The sequence below is a fragment of the Ranitomeya imitator genome, chromosome 1 (assembly GCF_032444005.1).
Source record: "Ranitomeya imitator isolate aRanImi1 chromosome 1, aRanImi1.pri, whole genome shotgun sequence".
NCBI lineage: Eukaryota > Metazoa > Chordata > Amphibia > Anura > Dendrobatidae > Ranitomeya > Ranitomeya imitator.
Window position 1 is genome coordinate 462,738,054 of NC_091282.1, and position 15,222 is coordinate 462,753,275.

A 15,222-nucleotide genomic window follows, 5' to 3' on the forward strand; every position below is an offset into this window, starting at 1 on the left:
ATTTTCATGCATGCTACGTCGTTATGTGCGGGAAAGAAATGCATAAATTAAGGGTAAAAGATACAAATCAGAGAGTTTGTGCTTTACTTTTATGAACAAAGGGTTGAATTGAACAAAGTCCAATTGTTCCCAAGGGGGAGAATAGGAAAGCAGTCATCAAAACAGTGTTTATTAGGAATGGTCCACAGGGAGCGTGAAATCTCCAGATAACAAGATATTAATTGTTGAAAGAAAATACTTATCTCTTTATAAAATGCAAGACGTCGACGTGCAAAAACATGCTCCTTATTTATGGATCTTTATTGAAGGAAAATGGAAGCACCACGCCTAAATGTCCAGGTCAGAGAGGTCCTTAACGAATGGAACATGTAACTCTGTGTTTCAGCAGCCATAACTTTACTTACAGTCATTGTTGTAAAAAGCTGTGCTATATCAGTGAGAAATTGTATTATTGTACTGCATGTACTGTGTGATGGCATTTAAAAATGAAAGGGAACCGGTCATGTGGAAAACAGTATTTGACCTTCAGGAAGGTATAGAGAAGGAAGAGCTGATCAGACTGATATACATTTTTTTGGGGAAAAGTTTTGGTAAACTTTGCAAGTTACTGGCGGATAATCACTGATGATGTATGAGTCCAGTGGGCGGTCCTATGCAGTGACTGGAGTCTTCCCTGTTGGACGGTGCATTCAGAGATAGGTGTCAGTCACTGAGCAGGGCCGCCCACTGGACTCATGCAATCATCAGGGATTGCCCGCTAACAAAACACAAGTTATACTGAAACTTTTTTTTTTTTTTTACAAATGTTGAGCTATCCCCAGACTGGGCTGAATGTGTAACATGACAGGTGACCTTTTCAGCTGATTTTGGGCATTATTAATTTATTTTTAAGGTGTTTACAAGAGTTTTATGCCTATGGCCTTCTATAAAATAATAGTAATCTCAGCTATTGCACACCGTCCTCTACTTCAACAAAGTCTTTAATGACAGGTGAGGCCACCACTACAATGCATGTGACCACTGCAGTCAGTCAGGGGGCTCATCACTGATGCCAACTTATGTAGTGAATATTAGCAAAGAAAATACCATCAAAATGTCATTGTTAATGCTTGCATGTGCTACATATCACTGAATGAGCACTATGTAGGCTAGAAGAATAGAAGATATAAGCGGCGGTTATAAACCTCCTCAGGATCCGGACTAGCCATGGCCCCCAGCCAGCTTGACTGCAGAAGCAACATCAAAGGACCTGCTGACTTGGCACCTGCATTACCGGCTATCAAAAGAGCGCGGGCAGTTGCTAAAGGGTTAAAGGGATTTTCTGAAATTATAATACTAAAGGCCATCAATACGTGATCTCTGGGGGATTAACCTTTAGGACCCTAGTTAAATGTCACATGTGCCCTGCATAATTCGTATGGCACAGCAGCTGGTTTAGGACAGTGGCCACATGTGTTGTTGCGTATAGCTGCAATCACTGTAACACACTGCGCGTTTCAGATTACTCATTCACCATGATGGGAGTAATGCGAAACGCGTAGTCGTGTTACAAGTGTGACACGTGGGGAGAATATCTCACATGAAATGAAAAAAGAAATGCTTTTGATGGATTACTGTTGACGGTTACCGGTTTTCTGATGATTGCTACTATTGCTGGACACCTCCCCTGCGCAGGAACCTTGACCAGCAACTAGCAACATATGGGAGAGCGGAGTACTTGCACCTTCATGCTGCTGTATATAGACCCATTCACTGCCAGGTTAAAGGCAATCTGTCAGCAGATGTAGTCTGAGAGCAGCGGGTCAAGTCCAGTGATGTCACTTACTAGGCTAGTGCTGCAGTTTCAATAAAATCAGTGTTTTATCAGCAGCTGATTCTAACTAGAGGACTAGTTGTGTTGTGTCCTCGCTACTGATTAGCTGCTTTATCCCTATGGAGTGTATACAGAGCTGCCAATCAGGGGCGAGGGTTGAGTTATATAAAGCTCAGCATTCAGAGAACTGCTAGATCTGCAGCAGAGAAAACAGGGATTTTAGAAAAAGGATAGCATGCTGGCCAGCAAGTGACACATCGCTGGAAACAGGGTCTCTGTCCCTACGTAATGGTGATCTTAGATTACATAGCAAAAACCTGGTAACAGATTCCCATTGATAAAAGTGCCACATTCATGAGCTACCAGTGTGCCACAACCAACTCTATGCTAGCTATGTGTCAGAGTATATATCTACTGGAGTTTATGCCCATTTCTGTCATACATTATAGCAAAAGTGGCCTGATAAAAAAGATGCAAAATTCAGCAAACAAATGGGTGCATTTCATATGCACTAGGCTGCTGCTCTCCCTGCTGTGGTTTGTGCAATGAAAGGACAGAATGGATTGGGGACCTCCCTATACTAGTCAGGGCAGGTCCTTGACATGATGGCCTCTTGCTTTGGAGAGCTGAGAGCCCTAGTTACACTCACCACTTACATGCCTCCATTACCTAACCACTACCTCCTAAGCAAACAGATACACAGTTTAATACAGAAAAGTCAAGGTCCGAGCAAATAAATAAAAAAACACACCTGATAATCTAATATACTGAACCCGAGTCCTAGGCTTCCTTTTTCCAGTTCAATGTGCTGAATGTCAAGCTCCCACATTGCCAAGGGGGATCCTTGTGTATCTTCAACACTTGGACTTTCGTCATCTTCTGCCATAATCAAGTCATCTGTTTCCGAGGATCCAACCGCAGCACCAAAGTCAATATGAAGCTAAAATCACAAGAGGCTTTTTGAAGATTCACATTGAAGCAATGCAAGCTTTCCTATCATGATCCAGCACTAATTTGTGTTGTCAGGCACTATAATGGCGTCTAACGAGCTTCCAGATAAATAGCCTGATACCACTGATACAAATACTCATTTTTTTATTTACCCAATGCTCTTTTTTAGTAAGCAAGAAAGTGAGTGATGATTGCCTCAATAATCTTTGTATATCTGTTACATATATAACAGCCTAATATGAGCCAGCACATTTTTTCATCAAATATATGGTTATATATTTGAACAGACGTATAAGATCCCTAATTAACAACATTAAACTAAACATCTGAAGGAAATGCTATTATCACAATACAGTACTGCAGGGTAGTGAACACCAGCGAAAGCAGAAACACGTGACATCACCTAATAGTGAATAAAAGCTCAAAATATAAGAGCAGGTAATAAGTCTGGAGCGTATACCTCCATGTAGTAGAACAGATAATTACAACTGAAGTCCCTATACTAGTAAGTTGCACAGCAACAACCTCAATGAGTAAATGCATCAGGATGATGCCCAATGCGTTTCACCTGTATGCTTTTTCAGGGACACACTGACTTAAGACTTTACTTACGGTACTTTAAAATCACAATTACCTTGGACTCTTTACTACATGGTAGACCAGGAATTAAAGGCTCATCATCTTGTTCCTTCCACAGTGTAGAAAGCTGGGTATTGGAAAACTCGTCATCCTATGATGCACAAAAGAAAGAGTGAAAAAGTGAAGTGTACTAACACATTTTCTACCACATTTCCCGCAGCCTGCTGTTCTCATTCTCACATTTTCTAGATTACATGTGTTAAAACTTTATTCCTGAAGTGAAGTCTTTTCTTCTATGTTACATAGTCTTATATAACTCCTATAATGGGAAAGGTAATAAACGTGATATTTTCAGCCTTTCTACACCAATTAAAGGGACTCTGTCAATATGTGTTTCACTACTTATTCGAAGGGCAACACAACATTAAGACAGAGACCCTGATTTCCAAGATGTGCAACTCACTGGGCTGCTAGTTGTAGTTTTGACAAATGCACTGCTTTATCAGTAGGAGTTCATCACTAGAGGACTATTAAACCTGTTGCCAAGTAGTCCTCCACATTCATATTATTTTTTTTTACAGGGTACAAGGGCTTCAATGGGTGGGTGTAAAGGGGAGTATAAGTGTTTTTCTTATTTTTCATTCAATGAAGGAGTCTGTGTTATTATTTCAAAAAAGGACTTTATTCAGGGTGTTTTTTATGTACTACATGATTATGGGGTTAGTAATGGGGCGTCTTATAGATGTCTCTCCATTACTAATCCCTGAGCTTGATGTTAGCTACTAATACAAAGCTGACATCAACCACCCCCAACTATCACACTTGCCACAAGGCTTGTGGGAAGATCGGAGGTTAAGTGCCAGACATGGCACAACTTATGGATACATCATTGCTGAGAGCTGATATTCTTAGTCTGGGAGGGGGCCAATTCCTAGGCTATTAATAGCCCGCAGCTGTCTGCCTAGCCTTTGCTGGTTATTAATTATAGGAGGACCCTACATCATTTTTTTGAGTCCCCCATTTTAATAACCAGTAAAGGATTAATAGACAGCGGTGAGATGATATTAATAGCCTGGGAAGCTCCATGTGTATTACCCCCTTCCCTGGCTATAAACATCAGCTCCCCCGTCTGCTTTCTGTGCTTTCTCTCTGCTGGTTAATAAAGTGTCGGGGGATCCCACGCCATTTTGTTCTGATTTTTTTTTATTTAGCAACTATATATATACAGTGGGGCAAAAAAGTATTTAGTCAGTCAGCAATAGTGCAAGTTCCACCACTTAAAAAGATGAGAGGCGTCTGTAATTTACATCATAGGTAGACCTCAACTATGGGAGACAAACTGAGAAAAAAAAATCCAGAAAATCACATTGTCTGTTTTTTTAACATTTTATTTGCATATTATGGTGGAAAATAAGTATTTGGTCAGAAACAAACAATCGAGATTTCTGGCTCTCACAGACCTGTAACTTCTTCTTTAAGAGTCTCCTCTTTCCTCCACTCATTACCTGTAGTAATGGCACCTGTTTAAACTTGTTATCAGTATAAAAAGACACCTGTGCACACCCTCAAACAGTCTGACTCCAAACTCCACTATGGTGAAGACCAAAGAGCTGTCAAAGGACACCAGAAACAAAATTGTAGCCCTGCACCAGGCTGGGAAGACTGAATCTGCAATAGCCAACCAGCTTGGAGTGAAGAAATCAACAGTGGGAGCAATAATTAGAAAATGGAAGACATACAAGACCACTGATAATCTCCCTCGATCTGGGGCTCCACGCAAAATCCCACCCCGTGGGGTCAGAATGATGGCAAGAACGGTGAGCAAAAATCCCAGAACCACGTGGGGGGACCTAGTGAATGAACTGCAGAGAGCTGGGACCAATGTAACAAGGCCTACCATAAGTAACACACTACGCCACCATGGACTCAGATCCTGCAGTGCCAGACGTGTCCCACTGCTTAAGCCAGTACATGTCCGGGCCCGTCTGAAGTTTGCTAGAGAGCATTTGGATGATCCAGAGGAGTTTTGGGAGAATGTCCTATGGTCTGATGAAACCAAACTGGAACTGTTTGGTAGAAACACAACTTGTCGTGTTTGGAGGAAAAAGAATACTGAGTTGCATCCATCAAACACCATACCTACTGTAAAGCATGGTGGTGGAAAAATCATGCTTTGGGGCTGTTTCTCTGCAAAGGGGCCAGGACGACTGATCCGGGGACATGAAAGAATAAATGGGGCCATGTATCGTGAGATTTTGAGTGCAAACCTCCTTCCATCAGCAAGGGCATTGAAGATGAAACGTGGCTGGGTCTTTCAACATGACAATTATCCAAAGCACACCGCCAGGGCAACGAAGGAGTGGCTTCGTAAGAAGCATTTCAAGGTCCTGGAGTGGCCTAGCCAGTCTCCAGATCTCAACCCTATAGAAAACCTTTGGAGAGAGTTGAAAGTCCGTGTTGCCAAGCGAAAAGCCAAAAACATCACTGCTCTAGAGGAGATCTGCATGGAGGAATGGGCCAACATACCAACAACAGTGTGTGGCAACCTTGTGAAGACTTACAGAAAACGTTTGACCTCTGTCATTGCCAACAAAGGATATATTACAAAGTATTGAGATGAAATTTTGTTTCTGACCAAATACTTATTTTCCACCATAATATGCAAATAAAATGTTAAAAAAACAGACAATGTGATTTTCTGGATTTTTTTTTCTCAGTTTGTCTCCCATAGTTGAGGTCTACCTATGATGTAAATTACAGACGCCTCTCATCTTTTTAAGTGGTGGAACTTGCACTATTGCTGACTGACTAAATACTTTTTTGCCCCACTGTATATATATATATATATATAAATATAGATATATATACATATCTATATCTATATATAGATATATATATATATATATATATATCTATATATAGATATAGATATATATATATATATATATAGATATATATATATATATATATACACACACACACACATACATATATATATATATATATATATATACTGTATATATACACACACACATATATATATATATATATATATATATATACTCGAGTATAAGCTGAGATTTTAAGCCCATTTTTTGGGGTTGAAAGTCCCCCTCTCGGCTTATACTCGAGTCATACCCAGGGGTCGGCAGGGGAGGGGGGAGCAGGGGCTGTCTAATAATACTCACCTGCTCCTGGCGCGGTCCCTGCAGGTCCCTGGCTTCCCCGGCGCCGGCAGCTTTTTCCTGTACTGTCACATGGTACCGCTCATTACAGTAATGAATATGCGGCTCCACCTCCCATAGGGGTGGAGCCGTATATTCATTACTGTAATGAGCGGTAACGATGACCGCTCAGTACAAGGAGAAGCTGCGGCGCCGGGAAGCAGGGACCGCGCCAGGAGCAGATGAGTATAACGGGGAGCGCTGTGCTGTGCGATATTCACCTGCTCCTCGTTCCGGGCGCCACTCCGTCTTCATCGTCTTGTGTGCAGTGACGCTCAGGTCAGAGGGTGCGGTGACGTTGTTAGTCTGCCTGTCTGAACGTCAGTGAAGACGGTGAAGATTGGGCGGCGCCGGAACGAAGTCAGGTGAGTATTGAAAGTGCCGGGGGCCTGAGCGACGGAGAGGTGAGTATGTGATTTTTTTTTTTTTATCGCAGCAACAGCAAATGGGGCAAGGGTCTGTATGGAGCATCTATTGGGCCATAATCAACGTTTGTGCAGCACTATATGGGGCAAGTGTCTGTATAGATCATCTTATGGGGCAATAACATTTGTGCAGCACTATATGGGGCAAGTGTCTGTATAGATCATCTTATGGGGCAATAACGTTTGTGCAGCACTATATGGGGCAAGTGTCTGTATGGGGCCATAACGTTTGTGCAGCACTATATGGGGCAAGTGTCTGTATAGATCATCTTATGGGGCAATAACATTTGTGCAGCACTATATGGGGCAAGTGTCTGTATAGATCATCTTATGGGGCAATAACGTTTGTGCAGCACTATATGGGGCAAGTGTCTGTATGGGGCCATAACGTTTGTGCAGCACTATATGGGGCAAGTGTCTGTATGGGGCATCTTATGGGGCAATAACGTTTGTGCAGCACTATATGGGGCAAGTGTCTGTATGGGGCCATAACGTTTGTGCAGCACTATATGGGGCAAATGTCTGTTTGGAGTATCTTATGGGGCCATAACGTTTGTGCAGCACTATATGGGGCAAATATCTTTAAGAAGCATCTTATGGGGCCATAATCAACATTTGTGCAGCATTATATTGGGCAAATATGTCTATGGAGCATCTTATGGGGCCATTATTAACCTTTATGCAGGATTATATGGGGCATATTTTAATATGGAGCATCTTATGGGGCTATCATAAACTTTATGGAGCATTATATGGGGCTCCTGATTCAATATGGATATTCAAAAACCCTTAGGCTATGTGCACACGTTGCGGATTAGGCTTAGGAATTTCTGGTGCGGATTCTGCCTCTCCGGGCAGAAAACGCACCTGCGGATTTGTCGCGTTTTTTGTGCGGTTCCGCAGTGTTTTTTGTGCGTTTTTGCTGCGGTTTTCTTGCGGATTTGCTGCGTTTTTTACCCCTGAGGATTGCTATAATGGAATGGGTACAAAAACGCTACAGATTCACAAAAAAGAAGTGACATGCTACTTCTTTTAAACCTCAGCGTTTCCGCAGCGGATTTCCGCAAAGTGTGCACAACATTTTTTTTTTCTCATTGATTTACATTGTACTGTAAATCAATTGCGGATCTTCAGCGTTTCTGCACCTCAAAAAACGCTGCGGATCCGCAGAGAATCCGCAACGTGTGCACATACCCTCAACCTACTGATGTCTCAATTAATTTTACTTTTATTGGTATCTATTTTTACTTTTGATATTTACCGGTAGCTGCTGCATTTACCACCCTAGGCTTATACTCGAGTCATTAAGTTTTCCCAGTTTTCTGTGGCAAAATTATATATATATATATATATATATATATATATATATATATATATATATACTATAAATATATATATATATATATATATATATATATACTAGATGGTGGCCCGATTCTAACGCATCGGGTATTTTAGAATATGTATGTATGTATGTATATAGCAGCCACATAGTATATAGCACAGGCCTCGTAGTATATAGGAGCCATGTAGTATATAGCAAATACTACATGGCCTGTGCTATATACTATGTGGCTGCTATATACATACATACATATTGTAGAATACCCGATGTGTTAATACAGGCCACGCAGTATATAACAGTGGCCATGCAGTATATAACACAGCCCAAACAGTATATAACACAGCCCACATACTATATAACACAGCCCAAGCAGTATATAGCAGCCACGCAGTATATAACACAGGCGACGTAGTATATAACACAGACCACGCAGTATATCACACAGCCCACGCAGTATATAACACTGCCCATGTAGTATATAGCAGCCACGCAGTATGTAACACTGCCCATGTAGTATATAGCAGCCACGCAATATATCACACAGCCCACGCAGTAAATAACACTGCCCATGTAGTATATAGCAGCCACGCGGTATATAAACACTGCCCATGTAGTATATAGCAGCCAAGCAGTATATCACACAGCCCACGCAGTATATAACACTGCCCATGAAGTATATAGCAGCCATGCAGTATATCACACAGCCCACGCATTTTATAACACTGCCCATGTAAATAGCAGCCACGCAGTATATCACACAGCTCACGCAGTATATAACACTGCCCATGTAGAATATAGCAGCCACGCGGTATATAACACTGCCCCTGTAGTATATATCAGCCACGCAGTATACCACACAGCCCACGCAGTATATAGCAGCCATGTAGTATATAACGCAGCCCACGCAGTATCTAACACAGCCCACGCAGTATTAAGCAGTGTGGGCACCATATCCCTGTTAAAAAAAATTATTAAAATAAAAAATAGTTATATACTCACCCCCTGGGATCCAGCGAAACTCTGGCGATGCTGTCCCGACGCGCACGCGTTGCAACCGCCAGCTTCCGTTCCCAGGATGCATTGCGAAATTACCCAGATGACTTAGCGGTCTCGCGAGACCGCCAAGTCTTCTGGGTAATTTCGCAATGCATCTCTGGGAACGGAAGATGGAGGCCGGCGCGAGCGCATCGTCGGACGACGGAAGGTGAGAATAGCAGGTTTTTTGTTTTTTTATTATTTTTAACATTACATCTTTTTACTATTGATGTTGCATAGACAGCATCAATAGTAAAAAAGTTGGGGACACAGGGTTAATAGCAGCGGTTACGGAGTGCGGTACCCGCGGCCCGTTACCGATGGCATTAACCCTGTGTGAGCGGTGACTGGAGGGGATTACAGAGGGGGTGCCGGGCACTGACTGCAGGGGAGTAGGGGAGGGACTAATCGGACTGTGTCCATCGCTGATTGGTCGCGGCAGCCATAACAGGCAGCTGGCGAGACCATTCAGCGACACGGGATTTCCGTTACGGAAGTTGCCGACAGAAAGATGGAAGTACCCCCTAGACAATTATATATATATATAGGTCATAAAAATCTGATTATACTCGCATGAAAATCGCATGCCACTTGCATGACATTCGTCTGACATTTCAGAAACAATATCGGACCTTTTTTTTTTTTACAATGATGGGTATGAGCCCTTACATTGAAAAGTGTTCTGCTGCAGAATAAATTTGGATCCATTCAGATGCCTCCCTTATTGTATTCCATGATGGATAAATATCTGCCTGCATTTCGACCAAGGAAACTGCAGTAGATGAAGGACACATCATGTTTACTTCCCTTTGAAATCAGATGTCAAACAGTCAACAGCTCAAAACTGGTAGCAACCATTGGAACTCAGATACACCCATCTATTGTTTGGAGAAATCTGGACCAGAAGTGGTTTTCATAGAAGAACTGTTGTCAAAAACCAAACCTCCGACATGGAAACAAGACTAAGTGGCTCAACTATGCAAATAGATACTGAGGTATAGAAAAATAGCAGCAGATTCTCTGGACTGATGAAATAAAATGGGACATATTTAGCTGCAACAGAAGGCAGCTTGAAGAAGGGCTGGAGAACAATAGTTTAATGAAAATCTACAAGTCTACAAGCAACAGTGAAGCATGGTGAAGGTACCTCGCACGTTTGGGGCTGCATTTTATGAAATGGAGTTGGAAGATTCTTCAGAATTAATGGTGTCCTCAAAGATGAGAAATCAATCAGATACTTATCCATCGTGCAATACCATCAGGGAGGCACCTTTTTGGCTCCAACTTTATTTTACAGCAAGATAATACCCTCAAACATACAGCCAATATCATTAAGAACCATCTTCAGCATAAAGACGAACAAGTAGTCCTATATGGTCCCCACAGAGCCCTGATCTCAACATCATTCAGACAGAAGGGTATGCGCAGGTCTACATTCACAGATCTGTAGTTAGTTCTCCAAGATGTTTGGAACAACCTTCCTTCCGAGTTCCTTCAAAAACTGTGTGCAAGTGAACCTAGAAGAATCAATGCGGTTTTCAAAGCTAAGGGTGGTCACATCAAATATTGATTTGATTTAGATATATCTTTTGTTCATTCACTTTACATTTTCTCGATTGATAAAAAAAAAACATTAAAACATCTAATACTGAAAGCATTCTTACTTTAGAGCAAGTTTCTCACACGCGCCTAAAAGTTTTCAACAGTGCTGTATATGAAAATATAACAATTTCATGCGCTAATAATTTCTAATCCTATTTTATTCTTCTCAACAGAATTTTCCTTTTTCACATTTCTGACGGATGACATGCAATATAATATAATACAAAATAATGTAATCTTTCATTGTGTTCTACGGCATTGCTTTAGTTTCATATTTAGCAAACAGAGTGAATATAACATTGCAAAGTTCCGATTTAATTAAGATTGCTAAGGTACTGTATTGTAATATAAATCACTGCCATTAGCAATGACAAACATTTGGCACAGATGCACAACTGCCAAGGTCAATAGCGAGTTTTGCATTCTTTCTGAATTTTTTTTTAACACATACCTTATCTATGAGATGAATGTCTTGCTCAGAAATGCATTGTTCTTCAGCATTAAATGGGCTGGCATCTTGTTGTACTGGGCGACAGCATACCATAGTCACGCAGATTGGCAGTTCTTTCAAGATGTTTACCACATCTTTATGATTTTCGCCCAGGAGAGTTATTTCATTTACCTTTAAACAAAAGTAAAATTCTACTGTGATTATACACACGTATTATGCTTTAAGATACTGTACAACTTCAAATATGTTTCCACAAAGAATTAATTAAAGGAAGGAAGTTACCATCATCTATTCTTTACAGTATGGAAATAATCGACCATAAATGAACAGACCATGAATATACATTATTAATTAGATTCCTACACCCATGAACGCAAAATACCTTAATGTGAGAATACACATGGTATTTAATTGTCTCTTTGGAAATTAAAGAGGTACGGTAAAATACCATTCCAATGGGGTCCTTAAGCTTCATAGCAGATGTCTCTGTTTGTGTGGGGTGAACATTTTGGAAAGCTAATGGCTGTCAGAAGTTGCTTTAAAAACTAGGTACACCAACACAAACAACTTTTGTTATAGTTCATTTACTTCCAAAATGAAGTGGGTGCCATTGTAATCGGCAGCACAGGTCCTGTTTACACAAGACGATGATCTGCGAAGAACAATGAACTTTTGTGTTGTGAAACGCTCATTTGTCGGATGATCGGCAGTTAACAATACACAATACTCATGCAGTATAAATGGACCTTAACGCCTTCATTCCCAAAGCCTGTTTTCACCTTAACGACCAGGCCAAATTTTACAATTTGGACCACTGTCCCATTATGAGGTTATAACTGAGACTGTTTTTTGTGACATATTGTACTTCATGATAGTGGTAAAATTTGTTGATACGACTTGCGTTTATTTGTGAAAAATTGGACATTTTCGAAAATTGAGCAATTTTCAAGCTTTTAATTTTCCGCCCTTAAAACCAGAGTTATGTCACTCACATAAGATAGTTTTACCTCAGCACAATTTTTGAAACAAATTTTTTTTGTTAAGAAGTTAGAAGGGTTAAAAGTTAACTAGCAGCTTCTCATTTTTCCAACATAATTCACAAAACTATTTCTTTAGGGACCACCTGACATTTGAAGTGACTTTGAGGGGTCAAAAGTGACACTATACTAAAAACTACACCCCTCAAGGTGCCCAAAACCACATTTAAGATGTTTATTAACCCTTCACATGTCTTACATTAATGAATGAATGAACATTTAACATGTATTTTAAAAAATTTTTTACTTTAAACCCACATTTTTTTTATTTTCACAAGGGTAACAGGAGAAAATGAACTCTAACACCTGTTGTGCAATTTCTTTTGAGCATATCAATACCCCATATGTGGAGGAAAACTACCATGTGGGCGCACAACAAAGCTCGTAAGGGAAGCACCGCTTGACTATTTGAACACAAAATTGGCTGGAATTGTCATGTCAAGTTTGGAAAGCCACTGATGTGCCTAAACAAATATTTTGTTTTAGCCCCAGATTTCACAGTTTCACAAGGGTATATGGGTAAATATGGCACCAAAATTTGTCACACAATGTCTGCTCAACGTTGGAATACGAGACTCAGGAGGGACGGACCTCTATTTGCCACCTGGAGCACAGATTTTCCTAGAATAGTTTGCAGACTCAATATGCAAAGCCCCTAAGTGATATAAAAGCCATATACCCCCTCAAGTGACTCCATTATGGTAATTACACTATGTGGCGAATTATTAGGCAAGTTGTATCTTGATCACATGACACTTTTTATACATGTTGTCCTACTCCAAGCTGTTCAGGCTTGAGAGCCAACTACCAATTAAGTAAATCAGGTGATGTGCATCTCTGTAATGAGGAGGGGTGTTGTATAATGACATCAAAACCCTATATAAGGTGTGCTTAATTATTAGGCAACTTCCTTTCCTTTGGCAAAATGGGTCAGAAGAGAGATTTGACGGCTCTGAAAAGTCCAATATTGTGAGATGTCTTGCAGAAGGATGCAACAGTCTTGAAATTGCCAAAAATTTGAAGCGTGATCACCGAACAATCAAGCGTTTCATGGCAAATAGCCAACAGGGTCGCAAGAAGCGCGTTGGGCAAAAAGGCGCAAAATAATTGCCCATGAATTGAGGAAAATCAAGTGTGAAGCTGCCAAGATGCCATTTGCCACCAGTTTTGCCATATTTCAGAGCTGCAACGTTACTGGAGTAACAAAAAGCACAAAGTGTGCGATACTCAGGGACATGGCCAAGGTAAGGAAGGCTGAAAAACGACCAGCTCTGAACAAGAAACATAAGATAAAACGTCAAGACTGGGGCAAGAAATAGCTTAAGACTGATTTTTAAAAGGTTTTATGGACTGATGAAATGAGAGTGACTCTTGATGGGCCAGATGGATGGGCCAGAGGCTGGATCAGTAAAGGGCAGAGAGGTCCACTCCAACTCAGACGCCAGCAAGGTGGAAGTGGGGTACTGGTATGGGCTGGTGTCATCAAAGATAAACTTGTGGGACCTTTTCGGGTTGAGGATGGAGTGAAGCTCAACTCCCAGACCTGCTGCCAGTTTCTGGAAGACAATTTCTTCAAGCAGTGCTACAGGAAGAAGTCGGTATCGTTCAAGAAAAACATGATTTTCATGCAGGACAATGCTCCATCAGATGCCTCCAACTACTCCACAGCGTGGCTGGCCAGTAAAGGTCTCAAAGAAGAAAAAATAATGACATGGCCCCTTTGTTCACCTGATCTGAACCCCATAGAGAACCTGTGGTCCTTAATAAAATATGAGATCTACAGGGAGGGAAAACAGTCCACCTCTCGGAACAGTGTCTGGGAGGCTGTGGTGGCTGCTGCACGCAATGATGATCGTAAACAGATCAAGCAACTGACAGAATTTATGGGTGGTAGGCTGCTGAGTGTCATCATAAAGAAAGGTGGCTATATTGGTCACTCATTTTTTGGGGTTTTGTTTTTGCATGTCAAAAATGTTTATTTCTAAATTTTGTGCAGTTATATTGGTTTACCTGGTGAAAATAAACAAGTGAGATGGGAATATATTTGGTTTTTATTAAGTTGCCTAAAAATTCTGCACAGTAATAGTTACCTGCACAAACTGATATCCTTCCAAGATAGCCAAATCTAAAAAAAAAAAACACTCCAACTTCCAAAAATATTAAGCTTTGATATTTATTAGTCTTTTGGGTTGATTGAGAAAATAGTTGATGATTAATAATAAACATAATCCTCTAAAATACAACTTGTCTACTAATTCTGCACACAGCGTATACCACTTTGGGAATTTATCTACAGGTGCAGTGACAATTTTGACTCCATGGGTATTTTCCATAAACAAGCAGCATTGGATGTTGCTTAGTGAAAATTGCAAATCTGCTATTGTAGTGCCTGTACTATGTAGTGCCCAGTACATTATGCCACATTTTGCTTCTGGAGGCATGCACCTGTAAATTAGGTGGGTTCTCATCGCTACAGAAATGTGGTTTAAGCACATTGTGGGGCTCAGAGTGGAGGCGGCATTTGGATTTGGGAGTGCAGAATTAGCTGGATTTCTTTAGGGGGGCGAGGATCCATAGCGGTTTTCCAGAGACTTTGTGCTACCAGTAACATGGAATCCCTCTATATTTGCAATGACAGATGACGGGCCTGAGTGGGAACTTGCTTTTTTTGTGTATTGAGTTCAAGCTTATTGGGAACATTTTACATAATGTTTGGGATCATATTTATCCGGCGCTCTACGCTAAGCACTTACTTCAGTG

General features: G+C 40.9%; 1 protein-coding gene across 2 annotated transcripts in view; it reads right to left on the reverse strand.

Annotated features, from left to right (window-relative positions):
* Positions 1-15,222, reverse strand: part of MPDZ (multiple PDZ domain crumbs cell polarity complex component) — a 246,070-nt gene that overhangs the window by 148,950 nt on the left and 81,898 nt on the right. For both annotated transcript variants that reach the window (XM_069764966.1, XM_069764959.1), the window contains exons 15-17: positions 11,426-11,596; positions 3,399-3,494; positions 2,565-2,753 (exon numbers count right to left, since the gene is read on the reverse strand). In XM_069764966.1, coding sequence (XP_069621067.1) covers positions 2,565-2,753; positions 3,399-3,494; positions 11,426-11,596 — 456 coding nt within the window. The remainder of the gene's footprint in view (positions 1-2,564; positions 2,754-3,398; positions 3,495-11,425; positions 11,597-15,222) is intronic.